The following is a 15,975-nucleotide window of genomic DNA, read 5'->3' on the forward strand; positions in this document are numbered from 1 at the left end:
TTAAACTTGATTTCTTTGTAACTTTTAGAGGCAAAGTTTGCTGTTCTAGAGAGGCGTGATTCCAGGTCATTGTCAGCCCTATTTAAATTAGAGTTTAAAAATTGAAGGTGTGGAGTTATATTTATTACCAATTCCATGAGTCATGCTGTATAACTTTGTATGTTTTCTTTGTAGAGATTTCCTATGTAGGTTGCTATGTTTTATGTTTCTCACTTGATTTTTAAAAAGTCTATAAAAACAATTGAGGCTTTAGTTCATCAAGAAATAACTAAGAATCTGGGACTACTAATTAAGTTTATATCTGATTTCTGTGGATTTAGCCAAGGTGGTCTTTTAAAATAACTGTAGGGACCTATTTTTTGATCATTTTTTAACCACTGAAAGTGCATCCCAAACATGAAGAAACCATGTCACATAATGTGTAGTTTTAAGTAACAGGAAGTTTATTGCTTTATACTCAGAAGTCACAGGAACAACATTAGTGTGGGATATAATTGTTTATTCACCTAACTTTTTATTTTATACAAGGCCCTATACTGGGGAAACAAACCAATAAGACTTAGTCATTGCCTTTTAGGAGCCCCTTAATAATGGGAGATGTGCAAACGATCACATTGCCATATGGTAAGTGATATAGAAGAGAATGTACAAAGTGCTTTATAAGCTCAGGGGAGACATGGATTAGCTTTGCTTAGAGGAATAAGGAAAAGCTTCATTGAGGAGGTGGCTTACAGAATGATGATTACAAGGTGATCAAGAGGTGATTGATGGTAGGTAGTATTCCCCAAAGAACAATAGTATATAGATACCCAGAGATGGATAGAATATGGTTAGGTGGCTTTGGGGAATAGTGAGCAGTTTAGCATGCCAAGATTAAAGGGCTGCACAAGATTGGGTGCAGCAGCAGGGTATCGTATACTTGGAAAGAAACAGGGCCTTGAATGATATGGTAATGATTTTGTGTCTCATCTTCTAGGAAGACAAAAACTACTAAAGGACTTTAGGCAGTGCATTGATGTGATTAAATGTGAAATTTTGTAACTGGTCATGGAGGGTAGAATAGAAGTGGAGACACTGGAAGCTTGGACATCTTTTAGGGGATTGTTGCTAAGATACAGGCAGGACATAAGAAGGCCTGACATGGAGCAGAGGCCATAGGTTTAAAGATAGGAGGGAAGGCCTTCAGAGACCACTTCTTTGAGGGAGGATTGATAGGATCCTTGGCTGATTGGGCATGAGGTCAAGGATGACTTGATGACCCAAAGGTTTTAAAAATAAAGTGTAAAATGCAAGGTCAGTTTGATACAAATATAGCAGTATTATCATTGCCCTTTAGGTGTTAGCTGTTCAGATGAAGATGAAAAGCCCAGAAAACGAAGGCGAACAAACTCTTCTAGCTCCTCTCCCGTTGTCCTAAAGGAAGTTCCAAAGGCTGTTGTTCCAGTCTCAAAGACGATCACTGTGCCTGTGAGTGGTAGTCCCAAGATGAGCAACATCATGCAGAGCATTGCCAACTCCTTACCACCCCACATGTCTCCTGTGAAAATAACCTTCACCAAACCGTCAACACAGACAACAAACACAACAACACAGAAGGTATGTGGTAGAGGGAGTCTCTGCCTGCCAATTGTTTCTTTCAGACAATATAATTGAGATTTAATTAACATGCACTGAGCGCTTACTATGTGCTTGGCATTATGCTGGGAATGTTCACATCTCTTACTTTGTTTAATTCTGCACATAAAGCTTTGGGATAGGTATTATTATTTCACTTTTTGCAGATGAGGCTTAGTAATGCTAAATAACTTGCCTAAGATGACACAGCTAGCAGATCTCCTACTTCTAAGAATTGTGCTATCTTTTATAATTGTAATGCCTTTGGAAAAAATTAAAATAGAAAAATTTTTAAAAATCTATATTTGTATGACCTTACTTTAGGAAATCAGTTTTTACTTTGCCAAAGTAATAAAGTTGTCAGTTAAGTGTTTCATAGAAGAAATGAAGGCTATAATTAAGTAAATGATTGTCATCTTTTAAAATTCTTTATATACTAGTATTTATACATTCCTAAACTCTTCTTTAAGTATGTTAAAGTCATCAGTATTCTGTCAGTTTTATGTTATTAGAACCCTCTGCCTCCTCATACTAAGCTTGTTGCACACTTATATTTCTGGGATCTCCCTTTACTGTTATTCTGATCTTCCTCTTTGTTAGTTTATTGACTCATTTTGCTAGAGTGTATTCTCCAGTAGCTTCCTGGTGTATGGTTGAATAGAAAGTAAATTTTTTTAGACCTTGCATGGTGGACTGCAAATTTCTTTATTCTATCCTCCCACTTTCTTGATGGTATAGCTAGGTAAAGTATTCTAGGTTGGAAATCATTTTCCATGTGAATTTTGAAGGTATTGCTCTGTTGGCTTCTGGCTTCCAGTATTGCTTTTGGGAATCCCAATGCCATTTTAATTTCAGATCCTGTTTTCCTCTTTGAAAACTTTTAGTAACTTTCAGAGTTCCGAAATTTCAAGGTAATGTTCCTTGGTATGGGTCTTTGTTACCCAATAGTTTGTGTTCTCAGTGGGCCCTTTTATTCTGGACACTTATGTCCTTCAATTGTGGAAAATTTTTTGAGTTATTTCTTTGATTTTTCTCTGTTTTCTCTTTTTGGATCACCTATTATTCACCTGTTGAATTGCCTGGATTGATCCTTTAATTTTCTTATGTTTTCTCATTCCTAATTTCCATTATTTTTGCATTTTTTTCCTACTCCAGTATAATGATAAAAGCCTGGGTGTCAGAACAGACTTCCTGGATTCAAATTCTGGCTTTTACCACTTACTAGCTATGTGATTGGGAAAACCAAACTCTACCTAAGTTTTCTCATCTGTAAAGCAGGGAAAACAATATTATTTTGTAGGATTTTGGGTGTCATTTATTTAATGAAATAATATATGAAAAACTTAGAATAGAGCCTGGCACATAGTAAATGCTCTGTAAGTATTATTATTTTCCTTATGCCTTAACTTTATCTTTCAGTACTTTTATATAATTTAGTTTTGCTGTCATACTTTAAATTTCTAGTAAGTCTTTCTTGTTCTCTAAAAGCTCTTTTTTAAAAAAAAATAGCATCCTGCTCTTTCATAGAACCATTGTATTTTACTTGATGATATTCATGATAATATTTTTATGTTTTCTTCTTTCATTTTCTCTCTCTTACATGTAAGTTCCTTTTATTTATTTTGATCTCTTTTATTTCACTTTCCTTAAGTGTCTGGCTATCTGCTTATAAATGAAAGTAGGCACTAAAAAGATGACAGAAAGCTCTCTGTGTATGCTTGGGACATATTAATGGTGACTCATTGTAGATTGACCTAGCTGGGCTGTTTTGTTGAAGAACACTAACTACCCCTTCACCTCCATCAGTTGTCACTATCTTTAGGGCTTTTCCTTGGATTGGTCAGATTCCTTAGAGAAGAATGTTCTAGTCTCCTACCTTGAGTAGTATAAGCTAGACTGTCAGTGTTTGAGAAGTAAATGGGGGGAGAAGGCTAGGTGGGCTCACCATTCATTATGTAGACTTTACTTAACGCCTTTGTTTTTAGTACAGTACTGCCCGCCCTCAGCTGTGCCAGATATCATCCGATATCCTTGGATTTAGTCACCCTCAAGAGAGTATATTCCTAGCCTTCCTTTAGGGTGGGGAAGGATAGCTAGTGATCTACATGCTTCTTAAACAGATTTTCAACTAGTTTTCCTCTCTTTAGTTTCACTTTTACCTCCACTTCAGAAGTTTCTGGCGTTCTCAATTCTTGAGTCTTTCTGGGGTTCACTAATGGTACTTGTCTTATTTGCTAATCGTCTGTTTGCTAACTTAGGTTTCCACTTTCTTGGATGTGCTTGATCTGTTAGTACTTGTCTTTAACCTTCAAACTATTTTAGGGAGACTTTAGGGAAGAAGTGGAGGTAAATTCTGTGTTCAGTGATCTTTCCATCTTTGAATTTTTAGTCCTGTGATAACTTTCATTTAAAGAACCTCTTTGGGCCGGGCGTGGTGGCTCACGCCTGTAATCCTAGCACTCTGGGAGGCTGAGGCGGGCGGATTGTTTGAGCTCAGGAGTTCGAAACCAGCCTCGGTAAGAGCGAGACCCCGTCTCTACTGAAAATAGAAAGAAATTAATCGGCCAATTGTGCGTGCCCTGTAGTCCCAGCTACTTGGGAGGCTGAGGCAGAAGGATTGCCTGAGCCCAGGAGTTTGAGGTTGCTGTGAGCTAGGATGACGCCACTGCACTCTAGCCCAGGCAACAGAGTGAGACTCTGTCTCAAAAAAAAAAAAAAAAAAAAAAAAAGAACCTCTTTGAGTTTCCTGGAAAGATATCATTATATCATATATAAAAAATTATCATTATTCTCTCAATAACTAGAAGTGATAATGAGCCGATCTGTGGGATATAATTCTATTTTCAGTCTGAGGACGAGGGATTATGGTGTAGTATTAAAATCAAACAAAAATTTTTGTAGTCAGAGACTCCTGTGTTAGAACCTCAGGTTTTCCAGTATGACCTAGGATAAATTAGCGTTTCTATATCTGTTTATTCATCTGTGAGATGAAAATAATGCCAATCTCATGAGGTTATAGTAAGGATTAAATGAGATTGGCTGTTTAAAGTACAACATAAGGTATGTATTAAAAAAAATGATAGCATCCTTCCCTTGCAGGTATTTTATGGAAAGTAGCGTTTTGTCTGTTTACACTGTTGATAATGAGCTGTTCCAAATAAGTGAATTGATCAGTTCATTGAAGTTTACCCTTAATATATAAAAAATAACTATTTTGATGACTTCTTAAATGTTATACTGAACAGAATTTTTACATTTTTATTTGATGACTTCCAAGATAATCTTTCTGAATGTCATTTTTTGTATACTATTATAGTTATTGCTTTCTGGACTGGCCCTATATTTGGTGGCATCAGCCTGCTATACTCTGAATTTTCAAGTCTGCTTACTGTAATGTTTTTACTGCCTTCATTGCTGGATCTTATTTTCTCAGTAATTCTTCTCCCTTCTGCCCTTATCTACTTTAATTTGATATTTGAGAAATAGTAAAGCAAAGCTATTAGCTAAAAGAGTACCTACCTCCCATCCATATCCTCCTATTCCCTTACTCTGTTTTATTTTTATTCATAATACTTTTAACTAGTTGATGTTATATTACAAAGTTGTTTATCTTCTGTTTCTCCCATAGCCTATAAGCTGTTGAGGGTAGAGACTTTGTCTTCTTTATCACTGTATTCCCTAGTGTTTAGAACAGTACCTGGTATGTAGTAGGTGCTAATTAATATTTGTTGAATGAATGAACAAATTAATTATTAAATGAATAAATAGATCTGGTGCCAATATTGGCTCTGCTACCTCTCTTGAGCCTCAGTTTTCTTATAAAAAAAAATAAAGATGATAGTAATATTGCCTAGAGTTACTGGGAAAATTAAATGAGGCAATTCATGTAAAATACTTAAAATAGTACAAATAATGAGTGCTCAGTAAATGTCACCTAACATTATTAACTTTCCAATCTTTGATAAATGAACATAAAAATACTTATAATAGTTGGGGTTCACCTATTTAGTGAAGTTTGTGAACTTTTTTTTTTAACAATTCATTGGCTTTATCATATCTTTTGTTTTTTTCTCTGAATTTTCAATTGAGAATGGATAGTTGAGGTTTTCAGACTTATGATGTTTATAAGTGGGCATATTCATCTCCAAAGTCATATATGAGCCATACTATGAGATTTCAGGCTCAGAACCTTAGATGTGTCTTACTGTGTCTAAAAAAAAAATAAACATTTAAAACAGATTAAATTAAAACTAAGACTCATTCATTCCCCAAATATTTATCGAGCATCTGTTATGTTCCAGATGTAAAACTGTACTTTTTTACTTCGTGTGTACTCAATGCCATCAGTTTTATTTTGTGGACAAGCTGAGTACAGGTAGGACTGATAGGACTCACTTGGGGTGTTTTGTTTCGTTTCGTTTTCCTTTTGCTGGGTAATTGAATTTTTCAGAAATCTATCCAAGGCTATTGCCATTATTGTATTTACCTTGGATTTCTCACAAATCCTGTGTAAGGCAACTTAGGAATTATTTTAGGTGAAGTTGACTTTTATATCAAGTAAATTATTTATGAATTTGTGGACTTCATTCAAATTCAAATAGGTCATATATTTCCAAGGTAGACAAATTTCCACCTATGTTAATGTGGTGCCTTCATTTTAAATATAACATTGATGCAGCACTTATATAAACAAAGCAGCAGAATATAGCTTTATGCTTTCATGTGCTTGATTCATATTTTTCATTTTGTCCTTAGGGTGCAAGTCCCAGCACTCTTAAGGAGTTTTTGTGAGTGCTAGAAGGTCAGTAATTTGAATTATGGCCTGAATAAACACTGTTTGGTTCACGTGGTTTCAAAACCCCTATATTTCCCCTGTTGTAATAAGTAACTTTAAAGTGCAAGTAGGTTTTCTCCAGGGTGGAGCTCTAATTTTGGATAACACCTTTTCAGATCAGAAATCGTCTTGCAGACTGAAATCTCAAAATATGTTTTCTCATTTGTATTTATAACCTAAAACCTACTCTTTAAGACTCTAGATTTATTTTGCTGAAGTTTTGTTGTCTTAATGTTAGAAGCCTACCTGCATACTCTAGTTCTGAAATTATAAATATTTGACACAAGTGTAAACACTTCCCTTTCCCTTGCCCATGACAGACATTGCTGATTAACTGTGGCATACTTTCCTGCCAAGCCTTGGCAAATCCTCATCTGTGCCTCACAGTCCTTATAAGCATTGTGCTCCAGGAAGCTACTACTATTAGTTCAGAACCGGCAAAAGTGAGACCTAATTGCCATTACTCTAATGGTTTGGCTATGGTAGTAGCTGTGAGTTCTTTGGATTCTGGGAGGTATCAGAAGTTGGGGAAAAGATAAAAGAAAATTTTTAATGAAACAAAAATAAAGTACATTGAAATATACTTCCCAATTGATTTGATGTGTAATGTCTTCACTGATATCTTTTGAACATTTAAGTAGTAATAATAAGCTACTAATAAGTACCATTTGTTGACTGCCAAATATTGACCACCTGCTATGTGCCTAGCACTATGCCAGATGCTTAACATCATTATCTCATTTAGTCCTTGTAATGATTTTGCAAGGTAGGTATTATTATCCCCATTTTTAGATGAAAATTGGAGCCCGGAGATTTTAACATGTCCAGGGGCTTGCCATTTATAAATGGCAGAGGCAGGATCTAAGTGCAGGTTTATTTGACTTAAGCTTGCGGTCTTTTTACCATATTGGTCTACTTCTCAGTTTGTACAACGGTTCATTGTTGTTTTTCTAATAATGCTATGTAGGTATTTACTGGTCAAGTCTATGTGTAAGTATGCTGGTCAACTCTATATAGGTGTTTACTGGTCGAGACTTAGGTATCTTTCTTGACTCCTTAAATAACTAACAAACTCCTTAAAGTAATGAACAAGTACTTATATTTTGTAATTCTCTGTAGCTCTGAAGATACATAAATAACAATATTATGATCAAAGCTTCTTTGAGATGTAGGTACTAACTGTTTCAAAACACTTTTTCTATCCGAGGTAGGTAGAAATAATTTCAGTGAAAGAGGAAGGAGATAATCTGCTCTGTTTTGGGTTTCACTATACCACCATTATACTCACCCCAGAATAAAACTGTGATACTACAAATTTATAAATAATTTTTGTTTTCTCAACTGTAAAATGGGGATAATAATAGTATCTGTGTCATAGGATTTTTGGGATATTTAAATAATCTAATATATATTAGCTATAGGAGCTACTCTTGATTTTCTTCTTTTCCTCAATCCTGCCATTTCCATTCATCAACAATTCCTAGTCTCTACCTTTCAGAATAATCCGAATCTGATCACTTCTCTTTATTTCCCTACTAACACCCCAGTCCAAGCAGCCTCTATCATTTATTGCTCAGTCTATTGCAATGGCTTCTTAACTGGTCTCACTGCTTCTACTCTTGGCCTCTCACCATATAGCAGGTAGAGTGATCTTTTAAAATATAAATCAAATTTTGTTTTTTCCCTACTTAAAATGCTCCCTTGGCTTCCCATGAAACTTAGTATAAAATCTAAATTTTTTACTCTATTTGATGTGGCCTTTGCTTACTTTTCCAATGCCTCCTTGCCCTATATGCTTTTGCTTCACTGGCTTTCTTTCTGTTTTTAACTACATCAAGCTAATTCTGACATTAGGTCCTTTACTCCATACCGTTCTCTCTGTCTGAAATGCTTTGTTTCTAGATCATCTACAGTTTTCTAGCTATATTAGCTGAACCTTGACATTTCTTTTCTGCCTCTTTTTTCTCCATTCTTCATATCAACCTATGAACATAACCTGTTGGTTTTAACCTTAAAATATATTCAGAATCTGTTCACTTTTCACTACTTCCACCATAAACACTTTGGTCACCGTCTCTGCTTGGTTTGTTATAGGAGCTTCCTAATTGTCTCCCTGTTTCTACCTTCATTGCCCTATTATACTTTTTACCTAGCAGATAGAGTAATGATTATTTTTAAAAAGATATTTTTTAGAACAGTTTTAGATTTACAGAAAAATTGAGAAGATAATGCAGAGTTTTCATATATCCTGGACCCAGTTTCCTCTATTTTAACATTTTACATTAGTATAATACCTTTGTTATAATTAACAGATAATATTAATTTCCTTGGTTTTTACCTATTGTCTTTTTCTGTTCTAGGATACCACATTATATTTCCTTGTCATGTCTCCTTAGGCTCCTCTCAACTGTGAAAGTTTCTCAGACTTTCCTTGTTTTTGATAACTTTTGAGGAGTACTGGTCAAGTATTTTGTAGATGCCCATCTATTAGAATTTGAATGTTTTTCTCATGATTAGACTAGGATTATGGGTTTTTTGGAGGAAGACCACAGAGAGAAAGTGCCAGTTTCATCACATCATATTAAGGGTATATATTGTCAACATGATCTTACTTGATCTAGTCCTCCATTACTTCTCTGTAGTTGTCACCCACTACTCTTTACCTTATAAATTCCTATCCCATTTATTAGATCTTTCAAGTTTCTTGAATATACCAAGCTTGCTTCTGCCTCAGGGCCTGCTCCTTGTGTTATTATATGCTCTTCTATGTAGCAACATGGTTCGTATCCCTATTTCCTTCTGGTTTCTGCTCAAATGTCACCTTATAGAGAGGTCTTTATTCAGTATGTATAAAAAACATGTTATAAAAAAGAATCCCATGATTCTTTATTCTCTTACCCTACTTTATTGTGTCTTCCATTTGTCTCTATTTGACATATATTTCCTTTTTTTGTTCATTGTTTCTCTCCCCTTGCTAGAACGTGAGCTCCTTGGAAGTATGAACTTTGTTTGTTTTGTTCATTCTTCTATTTACCAGCATCTAGAACCATGCCTGGCACATAGTAGATGCTCAATAAATATTTATAAATGAATAAATATCTAAATCACCTTCTAGAAAGATTACGACAGTTTATATACCCTCAGCAGTATATTGAAATGTTTACTTTGCTATATCTTGCACAGTATTGAATGTTATCTTCTAAAATATTTGATTGATAAAAGTTGTTGCTATTAAATCCATTTTGATGATTACTGGTAAAGGAAAGCTTTCATATATTTTTAGTTGTATATTCCTCTCTGTTGAATTGTTTCTTCATGTTTCATAAGCTATTTTTGCATTGTATGTAACTAATTGTGAGTCTGCATACATTAGTAGTACAGTGGGCATGTGAAAGTAACTTATTTTCCCTTCCTTAGGTTATTATAGTGACCACATCACCAAGTTCAACCTTCGTGCCCAACATTCTCTCCAAATCCCATAACTATGCAGCAGTCACTAAGCTTGTACCAACATCAGTCATTGCTTCCACAACCCAGAAGCCACCAGTTGTTATAACTGCTTCACAGTCCTCTCTGGTCAGTAATAACAGCAGTGGCAGCAGCAGTTCTACACCATCGCCTGTTCCTAATACAGTTGCAGTAACAGCTGTGGTGTCCTCTACACCATCTGTGGTCATGTCAACAGTAGCACAAGGTGAGTGGTGATTCACCATTTAATTCTGTTGGTGGTGGTGGGTCGGAATTTTGAAGAAAACTCTGTAGGTATGTTTTTCTGCTTTGGGTGTGCAGGTCCCTATTGTTAGATCAGAGATTACCACTCTTGCCCCCGCCCCCCATCGCCACCTTCAGTTTGAAAATGTCAAGATAGTGGGTTACTCAGTTTTCTTATGTTAATATGCTTACCTCAAGTGTTTTTCAAATGAGTAGTACCTAATCACCTAGGCAATTAACATTCACAAAATGTAGGTTAAATCTTGTCACAACAAATTTGAAAGGACTATACAGATATCTTTAATATAATGAAAATGTTAAATGAGAAACATGAAATTATATTACTGTAGGTTTTTCAGAGGAAATATCAAGTACACAACCTCTTCAAAGTAAGGGATGAGAAGTAGGGGGAAGAAGATGGTTTCAAGGACATGCCATTTGCCTTTTCTTCAGTCTCCTAAATTTTCTGTATTGGTAGATGATGGAAGTATTGTGAAGAGGAACTGAAGTTGAACTCAAGGATAACTTAATAGCAGAGGAAAAGAAATGTGGAAACCTCAGTTCCATTTTAACTTAAATCAGTTAGTTCTCCTCTATGTCTTTGTGTTTCTCCCATATGAAAGGCAAGCAGTGTTCTGTCAGAAATTGTCTTTTTACAGTGTTGATAAATCTTGAGACAGGGATCAGAGGGAAGCATTTATTATATAGAATTCATACTCGCATTTCTCGTCTGTCAAAGGGAGCACAGAAGCAATATAGAAGGATACTTGGTATTAGTTTTCACTGAGTTTTACTTGAATAATATATAGCTTAAGATAGACTGGGGCTTGGAAATAGTTTATGAACTAGTAGTGAATGCAAACACTCAAATAGGAAAACATAATATCTTGATTGTTTTAGTAATGTATAATATATTCTGTGTAACTGTTAGCAAGGAAGAAGTTACATAGACATGGATTACAGTCAGTATTCCTTCACTCTACAGTGGTTACAGTAGGATATAGGAGCATCTGTCATTTTCTGGCTGCAATACCCATTTACTGTCTCCATCAATGACAGGAAATAGCAGGCCTTAAATTTCCTTTTATGTGTTACCTGAAATAATTAAAAAAATCATTCCAACATTTCTACTTGTACAGCAGTAAACTATAATATAGTCTTGTTAAATATAGAAATAATTTTTTTTTTTTTTGAGACAGTCTCACTCTGTTGCCAGGCTAGAGTGCCGTGGCATCAGCCTAGCTCACAGCAACCTCAAACTCCTGGGCTCAAGCGATCCTCCTGCTTCAGCCTCCTAAATAGCTGGGACTACAGGCACGTGCCACCACGCCTGCCTCATTTTTTCTGTTTTTAATAGAGAAGGGGTTTTGCTCAGGTTGCTCTTGAACTTCAGAGCTCAAGCAGTCCTCCTACCTCAGCCTCCCAGAGTGCTAGGGTTACAGGTGTGAGCCATTGCACTTGGCCTAGAAATAATTTTTATACAAAATCAGTTAAAATGCTGGTTGCAAACATGTTCTGAATTCACTATTTCAAAATTTGAAACTGAGAGAAGGAAAGGCCATCTGAATCTTCACCTGACCGGCCCCTATATCAAAAGTAATGTCAATTATCACCTATTGTTAGTTGTTTTTCCTTCTAGGACTCATAAAACAGTTTGCTAAAGTTTTACTGTATTAGAAAGATTACTGTTGTTCCAAGGAAGATGTTATTATTTGAAATGAGAGGTGTTTCTCTTGGTCACTAATGAAATATCTTCAGGCAAAACAAATATTCCATGCTTCTATTTTTCATTCTTAATTTTCTCCTGGTATCCTCTGAATCTCTTGGGAACTTATGACTTCCCCCATTTTTTCTATTTTGCTTCTAAGTATTCTATATCTCTTTGAGCCTTACGTAGTTATAGCGGAACTGGACATGACATCTTAGGGCTTTCTCTTAAAAAGTCACTGGAAGTTAATAGAGAATGATGAATGTGAAAGTAGATGTTCTGTAGATACTCAAGGAAACTATGTAATTATTTTGTTTCTATTTGAAATATTTACTTTAGATATTATTAGTGCTAAGAAATTGAGGCACTTTATTTTTAAAAATGTAAATGTTAGTGGAAGTGGCAACACATAGACTACATTTGTAATTCTGACTGCAGGACTTTTTTTTAGCAGCTCCTGTGTGAGTACCTGGGAGACAAGGATATTCAGAGTCTGCTTCTGTGATCTACTAGAGACAGACTGTTTTAAAGCTGGTGTATCTCTGGTTATTCTTGTAGGGGCAGCTGGTGGTAGAGGGGAAAGGGTCTTAATAGCAGTAACTTGGTGAGTGACTCCTTGTTGATAAAAAAAAAAATCAAGCAGAAATTCTAGAGTTCAGGAATTCAATTGACAAACTGAGAAATGCATGAGTTTCTTAACAGCAGACAGAATTAACCAAACAGAAGAAAGAATTAGTGAGCTTGAAGACAGGCTATTTGAAAATACACAGTTAGAAGAGAAAAAAGAAAGAAGAAATAAGAATGAAACACACCAACAAGATCTAGAAAATAGCCTCAAAAGAGCAAATCTAAGAGTTATTGACCTTAAAGAGGAGGTAGAGAGAGAGATTGGGATAGAATGTTTATTCAAAGAAATAATAACAGAGAACTTTCCAAACCTAGAGAAAGATGTCAATATACAGGTACAAGATCATAGAAAACCAAGCAGATTTAACCCAAACAAGGCTACCTCAAGGCATTTAATAATCAAGCTCCCAAAGGTCACAGATAATGAAAATATCCTAATGGAAGCAAGAAGAAAGAAAAAAATAACTTATAAAAGTTATACATCTGGCAGTAGAGTTCTCAGTGGAAACCTTACAGGCCAAGAGTGAGTGGCATGACATATTTGAAGTGCTGAAGGAAAAAATCCTTAACCCTAGAACATTATATCCTGCAAAAATATCCTTCAGACATGAAGGAGAAATAAAAACTTCCCTTAACAAAGAAAAGCTGAGGGATTTCATCAACACTAGACCTGTCCTATAAGAAATGCTAAAAGGAATTCTTCAGTCTGAAAGAAAAGGATGTTAATGAACGATAAGAAATCTTCTGAAGGTATACAACTCATTGGTGACGGTAAGCGTACAACTACAGAATACTCTTGCTATAATTGCAGTGTATAAACCACTTATATCTTGAGTAGGAAGACTAAAAGGACAAACCTGTTCAAAATAACGATTTTTTGAGAGATAGATAGTATAAAAAGAAATGGATGGGAACAAAAAAGTTAAAAAACAGGGAGGATGGAGTTAAAGGGTAGAATTTCTGTTAGTGTTCTCTTTGTTTGTTTGTTTATAAGCAGAGTTGTCATATGCTTAAAATAATTGGTTACAAAATATTTTTTGCAAGCCTCCTGATAACCTCAAATCAAAAAGCCTACAACAGATACACAAAAAATAAAAAGGCAAGAAATTAAAACACACTACAGAGAAAACCACTTTTAGCAAAGGGAGATAGGAAGTAAGTAAGAAAAAAAGAGAGGACCACAAAACAATCAGAAATCAAATAACAACTTGGCAGTAGTAAGTCCTTACCTAATAATAATAACATTGAATGTGAATGAACTAAACTCTCCAATCAAAAGACAGAGTGGTTGAATGGATTAAAAAAAAAAGAGCCAACTATATGTTGTCTTCAAGAAACACACTTCACCTATAAAGACACACATAGACTGAAAATAAAGGGATGGAAAAACATTCCATGCAAATGGAAACCAAAAAGAGCAGGAGTATCAGATAAAATAGCTTTCAAGACAAAAACTGTTAAAAGAGACAAAGAAGGTCATTATATAATGGTAAAGGAGTCAATTCAGCAAGAGGATATAACAATTCTAAATATATATGCTTCCAACACTGGCATACCCAGATATATATAATGCACATATTATCAGATGCCACTTTCAGCATTGGACAGATCATCCAGACAGAAAATCAACAATGAAGCATTGGAGTTAGTCTGCACTATAGACCAAATGGACCTAATAGATATTTACAGAATGTTTCCTCCAACGGCTACAGAATTCACATTCTTCTCCTCAGCTCATGGATCATTCTCAAGGATAAACTATATTGTAGGCCACAAAACAAGTCTCAAAAAATTCAAAAAAGTTGAAATACTAATTATTTTCTCTGACCACAGTAGAATAAAACTAGAAATCTATAAAAAGAGGAACACTGGAAAATACACAAACATGGAAATGAAACAATATGCTCCTGAATGTCCAGCAGGTCAATGAAGAGATTAAGAATGAAATTAAATAATTTCTTGAAACAAATGAAAATGAAAATGCAACATATCAAAATCTGTGGGATATAGCAAAAGCAATAGTAAGAGGAAAGTTTATAGCAGTAAATGCCTACATCAAAAAAGTAGAAAAGCTTCAAATAAACAACCTAACAATGCATCTGAAAGAATTAGAACAAGAGCAAACTAAACCCAAAATTAGTATAAGAAAAGAAATAATAAAGATCAGAGCCAAAATAAAAGAAATTGAAATGAAGAAAGTGATACAAAAGATCAATGAAACAAAAAGTTTATCTTTTTTGAAAAGATAAACAACAAAGACACATCTTTAGCCAGACTAACTAGGAAAAAAGAAAGCCCAAATATTTCATATATAAAATCAGAGATGAAAAAGGAGACATTACAACTGATACTGCAGAAACCCAAAGGATCATTAGAGAGTACTATGAGCAACTATACACCAATAAATTGGAAAACCTAGAAGAAATTAATAAATTCCTAGGCACATATAACCTACCAAGATTGAACCAGGAGGAAATCCAAAACCTGAATAAACATACAACAAGTAATAAGATAGAAGCAGTAATTAAAAAGTCTCCCATCAAAGAAAAGCCCAGGACCCCGCTGGCTTTACTGCTGAATCCTCCCGAGTATTCAAAGAAGAACTAATACCAATCCTACTTAAATTATTCCTAAAAATTGAGGAGGGGATACTCCCAAACTCATTCTACAAGGCCTATATCACCCTGATACCAAAACCAGGCAATGACACAACATAAAAAGAAAACTATAGGCCAATATCTCTGAACAAAGAAGCAAAAATCTTCAACAAAATTCTAGCAACTGAATTCAATAGCATATTGAAAAGATTATTCATCATAATCACGTGGGTTTCATCCTAGGGATGCAAGGATAGTTCAACGTATGCAAATCAATCGTATGATACATCATATGCTGTATGATGTATCAATAGAACGAAGAACACAAACCATATGATCATTTCAGTTGATGATGAAAAAGCATTTGATAAAATTAAATATCCCTTCATAATAAAAACCCTCAAAAAACTAGGTATAGAAGGAACTTACCTCAATACAATAAAATCCATATATGACAGTTGTGGGATAGCTAGTATCATACTGAGTGGTGGAAAACTAAAAGCCTTTCCTCTAAGACCTGGAACAAGACAAGGATGCCCACTTTAACCACTGTTGTTCAGCATAGTACTGGAAGTTCTAACTAGAGCAATCAGATGGGAGAAAGAAATATAGGGCATCCAGATTGGAAAGGACGAAGTCAAGTTATGCGTGTTTGTAGACGACATGATCCTATTATCTAGAGAAACCTAAGGACTCGACCCAAACGTTATTAAACTGTTAAACAAATTCAGTAAAGTTGCAGATTACAAAGTCAACATACAAAAATTGGTAGCATTTCTATATGCCAACAGTAAACAATCTGACAAAAAAACTAAGAAAGTAATCCCATTTCTAATAGTTACAAATAAAATAAAATACCTAGGACTAAACTTAACCAAAGAAGT

At 34.9% G+C, this 15,975-nt stretch overlaps 1 protein-coding gene across 1 annotated transcript in view; it reads left to right on the forward strand.

Annotated features, from left to right (window-relative positions):
• Window positions 1–15,975, forward strand: part of LOC105811398 (chromosome unknown open reading frame, human C11orf30) — a 77,517-nt gene that overhangs the window by 14,558 nt on the left and 46,984 nt on the right. The window contains exons 5-6 of the mRNA XM_012645578.1: window positions 1,337–1,596; window positions 9,866–10,142. Of these exons, the coding sequence (XP_012501032.1) occupies window positions 1,337–1,596; window positions 9,866–10,142 (537 nt within the window). The remainder of the gene's footprint in view (window positions 1–1,336; window positions 1,597–9,865; window positions 10,143–15,975) is intronic.

This window comes from Propithecus coquereli, unplaced genomic scaffold (assembly GCF_000956105.1).
Source record: "Propithecus coquereli isolate 6110/MARCELLA unplaced genomic scaffold, Pcoq_1.0 Scaffold235, whole genome shotgun sequence".
NCBI lineage: Eukaryota > Metazoa > Chordata > Mammalia > Primates > Indriidae > Propithecus > Propithecus coquereli.